This window comes from Carcharhinus amblyrhynchos, chromosome 22 (assembly GCF_965287045.1).
Source record: "Carcharhinus amblyrhynchos chromosome 22, sCarAmb.v2.hapA, whole genome shotgun sequence".
NCBI classification, from domain to species: domain Eukaryota; kingdom Metazoa; phylum Chordata; class Chondrichthyes; order Carcharhiniformes; family Carcharhinidae; genus Carcharhinus; species Carcharhinus amblyrhynchos.
The window spans coordinates 2,395,598-2,414,349 of NC_137345.1; the positions used below are offsets into that span (position 1 = coordinate 2,395,598).

At 44.7% G+C, this 18,752-nt stretch overlaps 1 protein-coding gene across 4 annotated transcripts in view; it reads right to left on the reverse strand.

The window, feature by feature from the left end:
• Positions 1–218: 218 nt before the first annotated feature.
• Positions 219–18,752, reverse strand: part of LOC145356803 (membrane-associated guanylate kinase, WW and PDZ domain-containing protein 3-like) — a 121,305-nt gene continuing 102,771 nt past the window's right edge. For 2 of the 4 annotated variants that reach the window (XM_080209685.1, XM_080209684.1), the window contains 8 exons: positions 16,936–17,128; positions 15,784–15,993; positions 11,348–11,533; positions 10,054–10,162; positions 9,512–9,665; positions 7,369–7,512; positions 6,808–6,946; positions 219–3,201 (listed from right to left, as the gene is read on the reverse strand). In XM_080209685.1, the coding sequence (XP_080065811.1) occupies positions 2,021–3,201; positions 6,808–6,946; positions 7,369–7,512; positions 9,512–9,665; positions 10,054–10,162; positions 11,348–11,533; positions 15,784–15,993; positions 16,936–17,128 (2,316 nt within the window). In that variant the 3' untranslated portion in view covers positions 219–2,020. Of the gene's footprint in view, positions 3,202–6,364; positions 6,450–6,807; positions 6,947–7,368; positions 7,513–9,511; positions 9,666–10,053; positions 10,163–11,347; positions 11,534–15,783; positions 15,994–16,935; positions 17,129–18,752 lie in introns of all 4 variants that reach the window. The other 2 variants (XM_080209687.1, XM_080209686.1) reach the window with 2 other exon arrangements.

An 18,752-nucleotide genomic window follows, 5' to 3' on the forward strand; every position in this document is an offset into this window, starting at 1 on the left:
CCACCCCACTTGTCAGGCTGAATGTCATGCTGGTACCACACGTCAAACCAATATTTAACTTAACCACCCAACTGTAGGAGTAATAGAAGGCACACTGAAGTCTCTCATTTATAGATAGGTTGTTGATGTTAAAGGCACTGTGTTGTATTATGCTGCCTAAGAAACAATTCAAACAGAGACAGATCTGTGATTTGACAAAGTTTGGTAACACTAATACGGAGATTGAAAGTTAAGGTTTATTTTACAGTGCAACACCATGACAAAGGATTTGCAGTTCTCATGTCATACATAAAAAAATATGAGGGTTTACAGATCTTGCCCTAATGAGTATTTATAGAGACTGTACAGTATAAAAATTTACAACCAACACACACATGGCTTGTTCAGCTTTACTCAGGCTGCACCAATGCCATGAGTACTGTACAGTCTACAAGATGCTGTGGATGCTACAGATGGGGTGGAATGTTAGTCTACTATAATCAACAAGAAAGTAGCAAAAATCAGACAACAACAGTATGGGTGAAAACTGGAGCTGACCAGTGTCAGAACCACTCAATTTCAAACCATCTTTATATGGACTCCACTGTTCAACTTTTGGCATTACAGGAAATGAAATACAGCAGTATAGTGGTCACAAGACACTGCCTGCACCACAATCACAGTCCAGGGTCTCCATTCTATCTCCTACAGGCTCTTAGCAGAAATGGGTTACAGTATAGAGAGCAATGGGTTACAGGAACAGTTATAGGCAATGCATCATCAGGAAGTCAGTCCAGGTGACACAAGATGTTAAAAAAAGTTCAACATGAGTTAAGTTGGAGAATGCACCTAGCTTCACATCAAATCTCCAAGGAGAAGGGAAGTAAAATGAGCAACGGGCAATGAAACAATTTGCCCATTCCTGTTCCTTTGCCACTTCAATCTCTGCCATGCAACATTCTGGAAAAAGTGTTTCCCACAGCTCTATCCTGGAGCCAAACTGAACAGAAATGAAGCAGGGACTGGTGAATCTCTAACATATTGGCACAGGAGAGGTCAAATTAAAAAAAATATAAAAACAATCTGTCACAAATACTGACAATGTTTACAAACTCCATTGAAATCACACAAAAAAACAAAATCAATATTCTACACTGATTGGTGAGCGGTGACACAAAACACACAACCCCATCAATAGCAATTTCTAAATCAACTTGAAGAGGAGCCAAGTGACAATACAAAACTTGCAGGGAAGAGAGAAATTCTAAACCCTCTTGCAGTCAGCACACTACACCAACCAGCGGCAAGAGGATTCTGGTGAACAATATCAGAAAACATCCGCAATGTGGTCCCGAGATGAGGCAGCTGTTTGAATGCAAAGGGGTTAATGGACAATAGCAGCTAACAGATCAAAATTTTAAAAAATAGCTGTCCTGGGCAGCATACAAGGTGTTTAGTTCATTAAACTGTGTTGATTTCAGCTCTGCACAGAAATACAGTGCAACACAGGGAATATTACAGCACAGGAACAGGACCTTTGGCCCTCCAAACCTGCACTGACCGTGCTGTCTGACTCACTGGTCTCAAACCCTGTTCAAAATGGTTGATGTCAAAGGCAGAGACTTGATGGTAAATTCTGTAGCTCCCGCATCAAATCACCTACTCTACTTTTGGTTCTGATATTCTGGCTGGTGACCGAAGGGACTCTGGACTGAAACCACTGCTGGGATGGGATGGGATGCATGCTGGAATGTGAAGTACAGATTGCTGTTGTACAAAGTGAAGATCTCTTTCACACAGCTACTATCAACAATGTCTATTCGTAAAAGCAAGAGTCGTATAGCCCCAAGTTTCCTTCAAGAGGCAGGCAAGCGTATCCAACAGCAGAGTAAACGGGGCAATCCTTCACTTAGACCAAAACCTTTTAATGCAGAAAACCTCAACTGAAATACACAACTTTAAATAAGATGCAACTGACACTTAACAGAAACCAAAAGTCTATAAAAATAATTTAAGATTTATAACTTGAGTTTGCTTTCGGTTACACGGATCTCTGAGCATCTGGTTTCTTCCAGGGTCCAGGTGTTATCTGTGTTTTTCTGGGAGCAGATACAGCTCTGGCTCCTGGGTTGTGGTGTTGTGTTGAGGTATCTCCTTCTCCATGTCTCTCCCCATTATGTTCTGCTTTGCTTTGTTCCTGGCTTTTTGATCGATCGACATTCTTGCTGACAGAATGGAGTTGTTCGAGTGCTGAAGAGTGGGAGTTGTCTTGCATGGTTCTGCCTGTTCCTTGGCCCATCTCAGAAGGGGTGAATGTTCCCTGCACTGCCATGGGTGACATGTGTCTCTTTTTTTGGGATGTGTGACTGGTTTTTCCCAGTGCCTCACTGCCCTGGGGTGAGGTACTGGCCAAATGCTCCGCATTGCTGGTTGAACCACAGGAGAATTCAGCATTTCTCCTACTGCAATGTCTTTGCCTTGGGCTCCCGATTTGCTCAGCTGCTCCTTTAGAATGAGTCTCTTTAACTGGCTTTGACCCAAGGTCTCTGCTCTCAGCCACCTCTCCCTGAGCCACACCCTCCAACTCCTCTCTACTTCCTTCCCTATCCTTCCGGTTCACTTTCCTTGGACTACGTGACCTGTCCAGGCCCTCAGTCAGCTTTCCCTTTGCATCGACACCCCGGGAGCTGCCCTTGTTGCTGTCCAAACGTTTCTTGGATTCACCCCTCCTTGGGCTTCTCGATTCCTCCAGCTTTTCTCTCCTTTTCTTCTCGGCCTTCCTGGGGCTGACTGATCGTTCCCGGAGATCAGCCGCTTGCTTTCGGCGTGGGCTCAGTGCCCGGCTTTCACAGACAGCACCCCGCGTCTTATCACTTCCAGCTGACTGCTCTCTCCTCGGGCTGCGCACGCTCTCTCCGCCTTGTCTGGCCGTCCCACCCGTCACAATTCGGGTCTCACCTTCCTCGGCATTCCAACAGCCCGTCAAACTCGCAGTTCCAGCATCAGCCCAGTGCTGAGCACCACCGGGTGACTCCAGCCCCTGTTGGGCACTGGCAGGTGACTCCCGTTCTCTCCATGACTTCTTATTGTCGAAAGTCTCTTCAGGGTCAGTGAGGTGGGGGGTGGGAGTGGGATGTGAAAGGGATGGTGATGGCTGATTTTCTGCAGCTGTGTTTAGTTCCTGGAGGCTAGAATATGGAGTGTTCTGGGTATCCACATTGTCTGGAAAAGAAGCAAAGCAGTCGATAAATAAACTGACCACAAAGAGTTAAAACCATAAACACATTTCTCATTTGCACGATGCATAATTCCAAGCCCTCCCAACCTCTGCATGCACATCAAGCCCCATCCCAGCCCACGCACAATGCAGAGAAAGAAAGAAGAGAACAGAGACTGCAATCAACATGGGTGAAATAGTGAGAGGGCCTTAGAATTCCATCAGTTTTCAAATTCTACCATTGCAAGGTAATGGAAATTAATCTGATTAATTATGTTTCTAAATATAGGACTTGTGGGCAGGAAAGTTACCACAAAAAGCTGCCAGATTGTCAGCAAAGCCCTCCTGGCTCATAGGCATCTTTCAGCGACAGGAAACCTGTTGCCTGAGGCAGCGTTCCACAATATATGAGTCTATTAAACTGTCCTCCAAAGCAGCCCTGGCAGCATTGCGAGAGACTGATCATTAAATCAGACCTCAACAATAGCAGCATCTCGGGAACCCAATTCAAGAGAGATTTGGAGAACAATGAGAATGACAAATCAATTGGATTAAACATTCTCTCAGAGCTTAAATGGAACCCCAGCCATATTAATTCAGCACTGAACAGCAACTGCACTTTTCAGTTGTACGTGCAAAGCAGGTTTCTCAAGGAATGAAATAGAAATACAAATCTCAAATCAGCAGCTCGATCGTATATTTCCAGAGTGTGTAGCTTGTTAAATTTACTACATGCTCAACAATTCTACTGTTACAGCTAGAACAATTTATTATGTTAGAGTAGTAATGCAAAATGTCCCAAAGCACTTTACAGCAACTTCATCAAATCAAATTTGTCACCAAGCTGCATCAGGCAAGATTAACACTGGTGACTGAAAGCTTGGTGGATCTTAAAGGGTTTAGGGAAAGAATTTCAGAGCTTTGGATCCAGGGAGCTGAAAACACATCCGTCAATAATGGAGCAATTAAAATCAGGGATACTCAAGAAGTTGGAATTAGCAGGACACAGCTATCTTTAAAGTTTATTTATTAGTCACATTAACACTGCAATGAAGTTACTGTGAAATTCCCCTGGTTGCCACACTCCAGTGCCTGTTCGGGTCAATGATCAACCAGCACATCTTTCAGACTGTAGGAAGAAACTGGAGTACCTGGAGGAAACCCACGCAGACATGGAGAGAATGTGCAAACTCCGCTCAGATAGTGACCCAAGACGGGAATCGAACCTGGGTTCCTGGCGCTGAGAGGCTGCAGTGCTAACCACTGTGCCACCCTATCTTGGAGAGTTATAGAATCATAGAGGTTTACAGCATGGAAACAGGCCCTTCGGTCCAACTTGTCCATGCTCTCTTTTTTTTGAAACCCCTAAGCTAATCCCAATTGCCCGCATTTGGCCCATATCCCTCTATACCCATCGTACCCACGTAACTATCTAAATGCTTTTTAAAAGATAAAATTATACCTGCCTCTACTACTACCTCTGGCAGCTTGTTCCAAATATTTACCACCATCTGTGAAAAAACTGCCCCTCCGGACACTTTTGTATCTCTCTCACCTTAAACCTATGCCCTCTCCCAGCCTGTTTTTGTTCTTTGTTCTAGTTTTAGTTTCCCTATCTTTGGGAAAAGATATTGACTATCTACCTTGTCTATGCCCCTCATTATTTTATAGGCCTTTATATGGTCACCCTTCAGTCTCCTATGCTCCAGAAAGATCCGAGTCTACTCAGCCTCCCCTTATAACTCAATCCATCAAGTTGTGGGGCTGTTGCAAGTTACAGAGATAGGGAGAAGTGAGACCATGAAGGGATTAAAAATAAAGACGAGAATTTTAAATTTGAGGCCAGCAGCCAGTGTAGTTCAGAGAGCACAGGGAGTTATGCACAAGTCAGACTTGGTGAGAATTATCATCATAGAGGCAGCACATTGGATCATTTCAAATTTAAGGAGGGTGAAAGAAAGAGATCAGGAGGGTGCGGAAATAGTCAAGGCTGGAGGCAACAAAGAGCATACTTGAGGGTTTCAGCAGCAGGTAGGAGCTGAGGCAGGGCTTTAGTTATCTGGCTTCTGACCCCTGGCTCTGAAGAAAGGGCAGAGTGAGTGTTATGCCTTCAGTAACCTCTCATGATTTCATTCACTAGATTATCAAGTCTTGCTTCAGCTTTTATTTTATTGAAGAAGTTTCCTCCTCTCCAAATAGGGTTCCATTCAGGAGCGCGATGTAGTGCACATTTTATAACAGTGACAGGCAGCTGCTGTGTGTAGTTACACTGTTCAGTATTCCAGTGTGGACGGTGCTCAGTGTCAATCAACCCTACAGACTGGACTGTTCACAAAGTGCTTACAGCACTAAAACAGGCCATTCAGCCCAAGTACTCTGTGCTAGTGTTTATATTCTGCAGGAGCCACCTCCTCCCTCCCATTTCTTCCTCTCACCCTATCACCACATCCTTCTACTCCCCTCTCCCTCAGCAGCTTCTCTTTGAATATTTACAGTATTTGCCTTAGCCACACTTCTCATAGCAAATTTCAAGCTCTAATGACTGTCAGAAAGGAGGTTTTTCTTCCGAATTCCCTTTTGGATTAATTAGTTATTTATGCCTCTGAGCTTTGGCCTCCTCTCTGCGAGAGGAAACATCATCTTCACATCCACTCTATTGCTGCAGCTTTGTTGCTATCAGCCCATGCCATTTCCAACTAATACCATCCGTCAAACAACATTGCAAAAGACCGATTATCTGGTCACTGTCACACTGTTGCTTTGCAGAACTGGTTGGTGCGCTTCCCAAATATATGCTTTATTGGCTGTAGAGTACTTTGGAACATTCAGAGGTCATGAGATGCGGAAAGTAAAGTATATGTTAGCTTTTCAGCTATATCGAAGCGTTATTACACACTGGAAATATAGAATTTTCAACAGCGACCGAGTTGCAGACTGACTTGCAGGACTCTGCCAGAGAGCTGGGGTGGTGAGGGTGGGGAAGCAAGAGGAAGGTAGGGGGCAGGAGCACGCGCAAGCGAGCAAAGCAAAGACTGAATGAATGAGTGAGAGACAGAGTGAAAGGCAGAAAGAGTGAGCGAAAGAGGAGGTACACCACTGAATCAAAAATTCCAAAAAAAAGTTTTTGAAAGTCTGAATAAAAATCAAATAGAAGACGTGCAGATTTACCAGGTCCCAGGAGAGCTGAGAGGAGATTGGAAGCCTCAATGCTGCTCGTGAGTTGTACAAGTGGAGAGGCTGCAAGGTGCCATTCCTAGAAAGGGGGAGGAGGGAGAAGCCTAGGACTAAATGTAACTATGAGAATAAAAAATAAGTTCCACAGAAGATTACATTTCTGCAAAGCCAGTGGCCAAGAGTAGGTTGAAGAGACAGATACACACAGACTGAGGGGAAGGGACGGAGGGAGGGCAGTGATTTAGAGTGATCTTAAATGCAATCTTACAACATAAAGGAAGCAGCATTCAGCCCCCACGTCAGGAGTTGGGTCTGGATGACAGTATGGGTAAAATTAACTGCCTCGCTTTTACCCTCCCTACCTCCCTCACCCTCCCCATCACTTTACACATTACAGTAATTTGGTCTGTAAAATTAAGACTCATAGGGAAACCCACCAAAGTCAGGCACCTGACCTATGCCTGGCTTCAGAACAAGATGCGCTCTCCTCCCTCCAGCCTGAATCAACTCGATAGCTCGTTTATGCGTGATCCCTTGAGTAGATTCTCCGTTAATTTCAACAATCTGGTCACCAACCTGCAGGAGAAGGAGGACAGAAAACAATAAATCACGTCTCAGGCAGGGTGGGGAGGGGAGGGGGTGCTGCGGGGCTGCTCAATACGACTTTGGCGAGGAAAATACATGACTTTGGGGTGAGCTGTGCGGTGAACTTGCTGCTCCCGCCAACCAAAATGAGATTTCCATCACTCTGCACACTTCAGTGACAATCTTGTTCACACCTCCCGAGTGTCTCCCCACACTGGCCCCATGTCCGCTCGAGAGAGGAGAGATAGCACCTCCGTTCCAGGTAACATACAACCTGCTCTCTCCCATCTCATGGTAACATGGCTGAAATCAGAACCTTAATACTCGATGTGCGACCCACCAGAAAATGTCACTGCCATAACACAGCCTCCTCCCTACCCGATGGGGCTTTGCTTTAAATACGGGACACTTACGTGGATTCTGCCGTCGAGTAATGCAGGGCCCCCTTCTGCCAGGCGTAGAATGAAGAGGCCCATGCTGTACTCCTTGCCTCCACGAACACTGAAGCCAAACCCTCGGGGACCCCTCTCCAGTTCCACAGAGAAGCAATCAGGGGTCTGTTTGAAAACATGCACAAAGGGTGGAGAGAGAGAAAGAAAAACAAAGATCATGAAATCCCAGAACATCCAACAATTCACTGGGAGGCAAACTGGAGCTCACTCAAGAGATTTGCTGCTTATTTATTTGGGGGATCTAGGTGTCACTGGCCCAGCCTTGGATACCCTGCTCACTCGGCTGTCACAGAGATCAATTACAAACCACTGCAAGTCACATTCAGCCTCTGGGAAGGCAAGGATGGCAAACTTCCTTCCCCAGAGATTAGAGAATCTGTCGGGATTTTACAATCCAACAGCCTCATAGTTACCTTAATAATCAGATTTGGAAAAATACTTAAACTGAAATTAAATTCTCAAATCACTACGATGGGTTTTAAACTCAATGCTCTCTGGAATAGTCCAGTAAAAGCCACTGCGCTACCGGAGTGCTTCTTAAGATCGTCATGTTTAAGGATCAGAGGCCAGGAGACATCCATTCGGTCCACTATGCCAGTGCTACTCTTTTGAAAGTCCCACCGCCTCTGCTCTTTCCTCAATCCTTCAACATATTTTCCCGATAAGCAATTATCCAATTCCCTGTTGAAAATTATCACTGTATTTTCCAACACCATCTATGGCACATTCCTGATCACAACTCTCTGCATATAAATACTTCTGTGCCAATTCCCTCAATCTGTTTGCTCTGCTTAGCAACCCTCCCACAAGTGGAAACAGTTCCTTTTCATTTACTTTATCAACCCATTCACAACTTTGAACACCTCTCCCAAATCTCCCCTTCACTGCTCTAAGGGAAACAACAATCTCTCGCCTTATCCCTCCAAATAAATCTCTTCCCACATCTTCTCCAAGACCATGACATCATTCCTAAAGTGTTGGGCACAGAATCGAACACAATACTCCAGCTCTGGCCTAACCAGACATTTATAAAAAGTTAATGTAACTTCACGGCTTCTGCATCTTTTTCTGGATCATTTTATTGAAGAATCCCTCATAGAAGGAAGCAGGATTTTTAGGTTGGAGTATTCTGAGGCTGAAGGGAGACCTGACGGAGGTCTACAAAATAGTGAGGCATAGACAGGGTGGATAGTCAGAGGCTTTTTCCCCAGGTGTAAGTGTCAATTAATAACAAAGAAATAGGAGCAGGAGTAGGCCATCTAGCCCTTTGAGCCTGCCCCGCTATTCAATAAGATCATGGCTGATCTGAAGTGGATTAGTTCCACTTTCCCGCTTTCTCCCCATAACCCTTAATTCCCTTGTCGGTCAGAAACCTACCCGTGTCTTAAATATATTTAGCAAGGTAGCCTCCTCCACTTCAACAGGCAGAGAATTCCAGAGATTCACCACCCTTTGAGTGAAGTTCCTCCTCAACTCCGTTCTAAACTGCCCCCACTTATCTTGAGGCTGTGCCCTCTAGTCCTGCTGTCCTTTCTGAGCGGGAAGAATCTCTCTACCTCTACCCTATCCATCCCTTTCATTATCTTATACGTCTCTATAAGATCCCCCCTCATCCTTCTAAACTCCAATGAGTACAGACCCAGTCTATTTAGTCTCTCTTCATAATCTAATCCCCTCATCTCCAGTGCCAGCCTAATGAACCTCCTCTGCACTCCCTCCAAGGCCAAAATATCCTTGCACAAGTGCGGCAACCAAAACCGCACACAGTACTCCAGCTGTGGCCTCACCGACGCCCTGTACAGTTGTAGCAAGACCTCCCTGCTTTTATATTCTAACTACAAGGGGCACAGGTTAAAGGTGAGACAGGGAAAGTTTAAGGGAGATGTATGGGGGTAGTTTTTCATGCAGAGAATGGTGGGTGCTTGGAACGCACTGCCAGAGGTGGTGGTGGTGATGGAAGCAGGCACATCAGCAACATTTAAGAGGCATCTGGATGGATCCATGAAGCGGGATGGAATAGAGGGATACAGATCGAGTAAGGGCAGAAGGAACTTGAACCCAGTACTGCTCACTGATCACACTGAGAAAGCCAGTTTCTGTATACCTGAGAGAGTCGGCTGCCTGCAGTCCATGCCTCTCTGTCTGGAGCTGGCTGAAGGTACTGTTCAGATGGAGGTTGTCTATAATCCGAAGGTGGTGGTTTTGCATAATCACAAACTGGAGACTGCCCACTGTCCCGTTCATCTCCGTCTGTCTTACTGTTAAACAGAAAGCTTGCGTTGAGTTCTGTTGCCCATTCCTGGCTGCCCTTTGCACATCAGCTCCAACTCCCCGCTCCCCCTCTGCCCCAATCACAAGGAGCAATTCACTACCAGAGCATTCAAAAAACACAATGCAGAAGGCTGGATAATTGCAGTATCCACCGATACCCAGGCGTCACCTTGTTTACCCAACTCCTGTTCCAACAAAATGGTGTCCAAGTCCCTTTCTCCCACCAATATCACCCCACCCCCATAACCGGCAGTTCCCCACCCCATGCACCATCCACTCCCTCCCCCTCACCGGCTGCTTCCCCCTCCCCCCTTTCCCCACACTGTCCACTCCCCAGCCCCCAGTTCAGGCACCCCCACAGCAGCACACTCTTACCTGTTTTCAGCCAATGGAACACTCAATGCTGGGGTCCGACCAATGGGTTTGTGCTGCAGGGCTGGGCTCTGTCGTGCTGAGCTGTCTCCTGACGGGGGGCCAGTCACATCTCAAAGAAAGAAAAGAAACAAGTTAAAAGACAGAAGTCACCCATCACATAGTGCTCTGATTGTGAGTGGGATTCTATCAGAGACTCAGAGCTCCGTGACTGTCTCTGAAATAGTGTTTCAGCCCCCCAGCACTAAGGTAGCCCACGGCACCACAGTACCCTCCCTGTTGTTCTTTGAGCACAGTAAAAAGCTAGCTTTGGAAGCAATAGCACAGACTGTGGGAGTCACAAGGCCTCAGTGGCCTCTCTAACAGGTTGAATTTGGCAGAATCACAGTGAGTGTTACAGGCCACACGCAGCCCATGCCTTCCATGCCTGGGCAATGACCAAAACAGCCACTGGGTCCGAGGTACAATGGGACAGATTTTCCCTGTCACAGTGAACTTGATAAACACACAAACCTGGCCAGACAGCAGTTCCAAATCAGACCCGGGAATCCAGCCCCAAAACATTACAAGTTGTTCTCTAGGGTTTACTGACCGATTTTAAGTTCTTTACAGCTTCAGATATTTAAAACATGTTGAAACAACATTCCCCTACCTTAACAGTTCTTGCAAAAAGCTAAAATCTTACTCCCCCCCCCACCCCATTATCCAGCCAAAAGCAAGATACTGCAGGTACTGCAAACTGGAAACTAAACAAAAAGTGCAGGAAAAATTCAGGTCTGTGGAAAGAAACAGAATTAACATTGAGAACTTATGACTCTGTTTCAGAACATTTTCCCACTCACTGATGTGCCCAGTTTCAATTGCCAGGGCAGCACAGTGGTTAGTACTGCTGCTTCACAGTGCCAGGGACCCAGGTTTGATTCCTGACTTAGGCCACTGTCTGTGTGGAGTTTGCATATTAGTGTCAGGGGGATTAGTAAGGTAAATATGTGGGGTTACAGTGATAGGTGGGATTGTTGTCTGTGCAGGCTTGATGGGCTGAATGGCCTCCTTCTGCACTGTACAGATTCTACATGGAGCCTAAAGGTTTGGGAAAGGGATTGTATTTGGTGCTCCAATGAGTAAGTCCTAAATCAGAACCCGAGATGTGTAGATATGAGCAACAAGCAATATCTGCAATTAGCCAAAACCTGGGATTCACACTTCAGCTGCAGTTCTCAAAGTTTTCCCTCGCACAAGCCAGGAAGATCACAACGGGTCCCGAATGAAACGTGCTGTGGTGTTTTCTGTTGCATACCTTCCTCGGGAGTGACTGTGAGAGTGACTGTCTGACCCGCGTCCTTGATCAGCTGGACAATATCGTGATGAGGCATCTGAACAATGGATTGACCATTGACTGCTGAGATACGATCCGTCACCTTCAGCTTCCCACAGCGATCAGCTGGGCTCCCCTCAATGATGCGACCAATTTTATGTGGCACCGCTATGGAGAAACAAGAAAGGGTTAATGGGATTCAACACAGAGATACAGGGGTCTAAGTACAGGAATCACTCAACAGTAGTGGACAGGTACAAAAATGGTTCAAATGGCTGATGGAATGTTGGACTTTATGCCATGTATTATACTACAACTGCAAAGATCCAACTGTTCAGTCCTGGGCACCACACCTCAGTAAGCATATTTTTGCCTTTGGAGACGGTACACAGATTCACCAGAATGACAGATTCCAAACTTTGGAGGACTGTGTGCAGACTAGGCTTGTGACCCTTTGAATATTAACGGATGATCTAATTGAGATGTTGAAGATGATTAAAGGATTTGATAAACGAGTCAGTGGAGACAAATCTAATGGAGAGTCCAGAAAAAGGGAGCAAAACGTTACAGTTAGAGATAGGCCGGTCAGAAGTGATGCCAGGACACACTCCACTGAGCTCCCCACATAATCTAACTGAATGGTGGAACAGGTACATGGGGCTGAATGGTCTCCTCTTTTTCATAGTCTCAAGTTATGGAGTAAAACTTTTAGGATAGAGACGAGGAGAAATTTCTTCTGATCAGCCTATGGAATTCACCACCACAGGAAGCAGTTGGGGCCAAAACATTGTATGTTTTCAAGGAATTAGATAAAGCTCTTGGGGCCAGGGGGCTTGAAATAAATTATCCCCAAGAAAATGAGTTTCCTAATTTTCCAATCTGCAAATAGAAACCTCAGTAGATAAAAACCAGGAGTGAACTAGTAACAAAGCACAGAGTAAAGGAATGAGTAATCTGAAAGTAATCAGAAGCCATTCACTAAACCCAATTAAATAGTTAAAATTGAACAGAATTCATTGCGAGGTTTGGTGGTTCTCAACACAACTGACAATCTAAACAGGCCAGTGTGACTGAGTGTATTTCTACTGATGCTAATTTGGCCCCCACTGAAACTTTCAATACCTCTAGGCTCAACTATTCCAACACTCCTCGCCGGTGTGCCACATACTACCCCTCAAACCTGGGGTCAGCCAAAACGCTGCTGCCCATGTCTTACTTAACTCACAGCACATCCCATTCACCTATCACCCCAGTGCTTGGTGACCTTCTTTTGCTCTCAGCCTGGCCATGCCGCCATTTGAAAAAAAATCACATCTTTGTTTTCAAATCCCTCTTGCTCTTGCCCTTCCCATCTCTGCAATCCTCAATCCCACAAGCCCTCCAGCAGATCCGTGCTCCTCCAATTTCGGCCTCTTGCATATTCCCAATTATAATCACTCCACCATTGCCGGCTGTGCCTTCAACTGCCTTGGCCACAACATCTGAAATTTCCTCCTTACACATCCCCATCTTGGTTTCCCCTACAAGACAATCCTTAAAACCTTGGACCAAGCTTTTGATCATCTGGCCTTCTTGTCATAACGGTTTACAGCATGGAAACAGGCCCTTTGGCCCATCTTGTCCATGCTGTCCTTCATTTTTAAAACCCCTAAGCTTGACCCAATTGCTTAAGTTTGGCCCATATCCCTCTATACCCATCTTACCCATGTAACTGTCTAACTGCTTTTTAAAAGACAAAATTGTACTATCCCTGGCAGCTTGTTCCAGACACTCATCACCTTCTGAAAAAATTGCCCCCCTGGACACTTTTGTATCTCTCCCCTCTCACTTTAGATCTATGCCCTCTAGTTTTAGACGCCCCTACCTTTGGGAAAAGATATGACTACCTAGCTGATCTATGCCCTCATTATTTTATAGATCTCTATAAGATCTCTGCCCATTGAAGCAGTGGAGGCTACCTTGTTAAATGTGTTTAAGCCACAGGTAGATAGATTTCTGATCAATGAGGGAATTAAGGGTTATGGGAAGCAGGCGGGATCAGCCTTGATCTTATTGAATGGCAGGGCAGGCTCAAGGGGCTAGGTGGCCTACTCCTGCTCCTATTTCTTACGTTATCACCCCTCCTACGCTCCAGAGAAAACAATCCCAGTTCATCCAGCCTCCCCTTATAACTTAAACCATCAAGTCCCAGTAGCATCATAGTAAATCTCTTCTGCACTCTTTCTAGTTTAATAATATCCTTTCTATAATAGTGACAAGAAATGTACACAGTATTCCAAGTGTGGCCTTACCAATGTCTTGTACAACTTCAACAAGACATCCCAACTCTTGTATTCAATGTTCTTACCAATGAAATCAAGCATGCTGAATACCTTCTTCACCACTCTGTTCACCTGTGACTCCACTTTCAATCAGCCACAAACCTGTATCCCTAGATCTCTTTGTTCTGTAACTCTCCCCAACACTCCTTGTGTTGTTCAGTGTCAAACACTGTTGTCTAAGCTCCTGTGATTTTGGAATGTTTCATTATGTCAAAGGTGCTATATATGGAAAGTTGTTATTCTATCAGCTCTCACACTGGCACTCAGTAACCCCTCTCCTCAGTGTCCTTTATCAACTGTATTTCAGACGTTAACCTAGCCTCTGATATTGCGGGCATCAATACTCATCAATTTAGAAACTATCAGAATTGAAAGATAAACCCATAAATCATAGTAAAGGCACATGTTATATCCCAGAAATAGAGGATAACCTGGGGGCTAATAAAACTGAGGAAATTAAGGTAATTAATACTAGCAGAGAAAAAGTATTGCAGGAACTCAAGAGACTAAAATCTGACAAATCCCCAGGACCCAATGGCCTATATCTCAGGATTCTGAAAAGAGAGTGTCTTCACTATCTCCACATCTATGCTTTTCTAAAATTCCCTAGGTTATGGAAGCTAGCAAATATGACACCATTATTCAAGAAAGGAAAAAGAAAGAAAAAACAGCACTACAGATCAGTTAGACTGAAATCAGGCACTGGGAAGGTGTTGGAATCTTTTATTAAGCAAATCTTAACAATATACTTGGAAAAACAAAAAAAAATATGATTAGAACAAGGCATAGTGAAAGGGCTTTATGAAAGGGAAATCCTGTTTGACAAATTGAGTTTTCTGAGGAGGTAAATAGTAGGGTAGATGAAGGGGAACCTGTAGATATAGTACACTTAGATTTCAAAAAGGCATTTGATAAGATACCACGCAAGATAATGAGTATACAAGGGCTCATGGAGTTGAGCTATATATTAGCATGGAGGGGGCAGGAAGAAAAATGAAAGAATAAATGGGGGAGGGAGCAGGGGGGAATGTTCAATTTGGCAGGTTGTGCCTAGTGGAATGCTGCAAGGTTCTTGTGTATTCATTATTTTGTGTGGTATCTTATCGAATGCCTTTTTGAAATCTAAGTGTACTATATCTACAGGTTCCTCTTCATCTACTCTATTCAGTCCTCAGAAAACTCTCAATGTGTCAAACAGGACTTGCCTTTCATAAAGCCCTTTCATGTTATCTTGTTCTAATCATGCCTGTTTTTCCAAGTATATTGTTAAGATTTGCTTAATATAAGATTCCAACATCTTCCCAGTGCTTGATTTCAGTCTAACTGACCCTTAGTGCTGTGGCCTCAGCTATTTATCAGCTAAAGAGACTGGGAGTAATATATCAAAGCTACTGATGAAAAAAGGCTAGATGGCAATGTCATCTGTGAGGACACAAATAAGCAACAAAGAGGGATACACAGGTCAAGTGACTGGGTACCACGTGGCGGATGCTGTATAATGCAGGGAAGTCTGAGGTTAGTTGCTTTGATCATACAAATATAAATGCAAAACATTGAAATATTCAGAGAGGTTTGAATATATCGGGTACAAGGAACAAAACATTAACAGGCTGGTACAGAAAATTAGGAAGGCAAATTATTAATTCACGGGCAATAAATGCTGGCCAAACCAGTGATGCCCACATCCTATAAAAATGAGTTTTAAAAAATGTTGGTCTTTATTGCAAGGGGATTGGAGTATAAGAAAGTCATCCTGCTACAAATGTACAGGACTTTAATGAGACCCACACCGGAAATACTGTGCACAACACTGGTCTCCATATTTAAGGAAGGATATGCTTCCATTGGAGGTACTACAGCAAAGGCTCACTAGAATGAGAGTTTTTTTTTGCTAGAAGCAGAGGAAATTGGGTTTATAGTCATTGGCATACACAAGAATGAGAGAACATCACTGAAACATTCAAAATGAAGAAGCTTTACAGGGTGGACACAGACACTGTTTTCCCTCACTGGTGAATCCAGAATCACATTTGCTCTGAGCTGATCTATTTCAGCCTGTGTCACACCAATAGCCCATTTCCCATTGCAGCCACTCACCCACAGTGGGCGGCCTGTTCTTCGAGGTGATGATGACGAAGCCAAATCCCTCAGTCTCTTTCCGCTGCAGGACAATGTCGTATGACTGCGTGGACTCGGCTGTGTTGACAGGCTGCGGTGGTTTATTCACGAGATCCGTGTGATTTAGCCCAGAGGAACCATTCTCCGCAGCTTCAGAAGTCTCATCTTGGCCAGTGTCACGCTGGTCCTCTATTGTAGGAAAACAGGAAAGTTACTTAGAGGACAGACTCATCACCCAGAGACAGGGAGTGTGGATCCTGCCCACACCCTCACAAACGTGATGACAACAAATGCAGATGAAAAGCATTTTATTTCTATCATTTGTTCTTGGGACACGGACATTGACATTTTCTAGGATTGTACAGTAGTGAGTGGAACATGTTGACTCTTTCAAAGAATATTCCACCTCTGCTGTTCTTTCCTCCAAAACCCAGCAATCACATCCCATTCTAATATTTATCCAAATCCCTTTCAAAAACTATCATATCTGCATCTCTAATTTCCCCCCCTCACCCAAACTGCCTTGAAAAGGTGACAAATCAAACCAGAGGTTTTGTTAGGGAGAGAATTCCAAAGTTTTGACCCAGAGGCAGTGAGGGAACAAGGGAAATGTTTCAAGTTGGGATGATGTGCGAGACAGTAGGGGAATTCAGCAGGCTATAATGACTATTAAAAGCAGTATGGTGAGTGCACGGGGAGTGGGACCAGGTGGATTGTTTTGAGGGCTGGCACAGTTGCAATATAAGATGACTCAACACCAGGTTAAAGTCTCACCTGATGAACGACCAGTGCTCCAAAATCTCGTCGTACCAAATAAACCTATTGGACTTTAACCTGGTGTTGTGAGACTTCTTTCTGTTCCCACCCTAGTCCAACGCCAGCATCTCCATATCATAGTTGCAATGGACCAAAAGGGCTCCTCTGAGCTGTATGTAACCATGATTCTATCCCTCTAAAGTGTAAGCATTTCATTACGTAGAACTGAAGTCACTGAAAGTTAGTTTGAGAGAGACTCATTCTGCAGAACAAAAGCCTCAGTTGAGCATCAAAGCAGGGACATCTTCCTCTCTCAGAGAGGGTGCGGGTTTGAACAGATCATGGCCACCTGCCGTGATAAGCTCTCTCACTCACCGGTCGGGAGGACCTTCCTCCTCACTGAGAGCAACACCTGGCCATTTCGAGTCGCATTTTGCATCAGGTCCAACACGAAACGGTGAGACCGCCCTTTGACGGAGACGCCATCAACACAAACCAGTTCGTCAGCCACACGAAGCCGGCCGTCTCGCTCAGCAGCCCCCAGTGGGATGATCGCTCCAATCAGAACCTGATATGGGAGAGGGAGCAGGAATACGAGGTCATTTCAGCCCCAATTCCACATGATTTGCAACATTTCCATCACAACGACAAACCTTGATGAGGGATATTTATTATTAAAGAGGAATGGGGTTTGAACAGACTATAGGCTGTGCTGTGATATTCTTTAACCACATCAACTCAGGGGAACTGATTACAACAGTAACAGTCAAGCAGTGCCTTCAAGTTTAGTCCCTTGTGTCTGTTACACTCACTTAAATCACGCAATCCTTTCCCTATAGCTGTTATCACTGGATGAACTTACAGGTTACATAAAAAGTGATTAATGCAACAATGGACCATTGCATCCACTGACTAACATATCAGAACAGGAGGAGGTCACTGAGCCAGACCTATCTCTCAAGTGGGTTGCTAACCTGCATTTCACTCTGTCTGAATATCTAGATTCCTTAATTCCTAATACTCTTACCCAATAAAATCCATCAATCTCAGTTTTGAAGTTTTCAACTGATCCCTAGCTTTGAGGGGGAGGGAATTATAGATTCCCACTGCCCTCTGTTCCCTGACACCTTACAACAGTTGGCCATTATTGAGTCATCTAAATTCAGACAGCAAATGGAATGTTGGTCTTTAATGTAAGGGATTTGTGGGTTGGGGGGGGGCGGGGGGGGAAGGTGTCATAAAAGTAGGGAAGTCATGCTGCAACCATAGAGTCTCCCCACCCTGCCCTCCTCCGTCAGGCCAACTGCCACATTTCCCAGTCAATCCTTAACCAAGCTGTACCTTGTTTTGCCATTCACGCATTTTGATCACTTCACTGACAATTTCAACACCTTCTCAGCCTTCTGTAAGCTCATTTACATTCCCTTTGTCCAATTCCACCATTCCATCCCCACCCTGCTGACTCTTTCCTCTCAGCTCTGACAAAGGGTCATCTAGACCCGTAACGTTGGTTCTATTCACTCTCCACAGATGCTATCAGAAATGCTGAGATTTTCCAGCACTTTTCTGTTTTCATTTCAGATTCCAGCATCAGCAGTATTTTGCACAACCATACAGAGTGTTGGTGAGTGCTGTATCTAGAGCACTATGTACCATTTGGACCCCCTTACTCGAGGAGAGATATGCTTACATTGGAAGCAGTTCAGGGAAGGCTCACTGCGCTGGTGCCTGGGATGAAGTGGTTGTCTTATGAGGAAAGGTTGAGTCTAAACTCATTGGAATTTAGAAGAATGAGAGGTGATCTTGCTGAAACATTGAGAGGGCTTAACAGGGTAGATCCTGAGAGGATGTATCCCCTCAAGGAGGAATCTAAAAGTTCTCTCATTTGTGATGGAGATGAGGAGTGGCATTCAAGCCACAGTCTAATCAGCCATGATCTTATTGACTGATAGAGAAGATCTCTTGGGCTGAATGACCTCTTTCCGCTGCTATCTCATGATTCTAGCTAACAATACAAAGCCAGGTGGGAATATAAACTGCAAGAACATAGGGAAACTGCAAAGAGATAGACAGGCTAAGTGAATTGACACTAAGGTGACAGAACTGAGTTTAGTCACACTACTCATAGGAGTGGAAAAGCAGAATATTCTTTTAAAAGGTGTGAAATTTGTAAATATTAATGTTCAGAGACA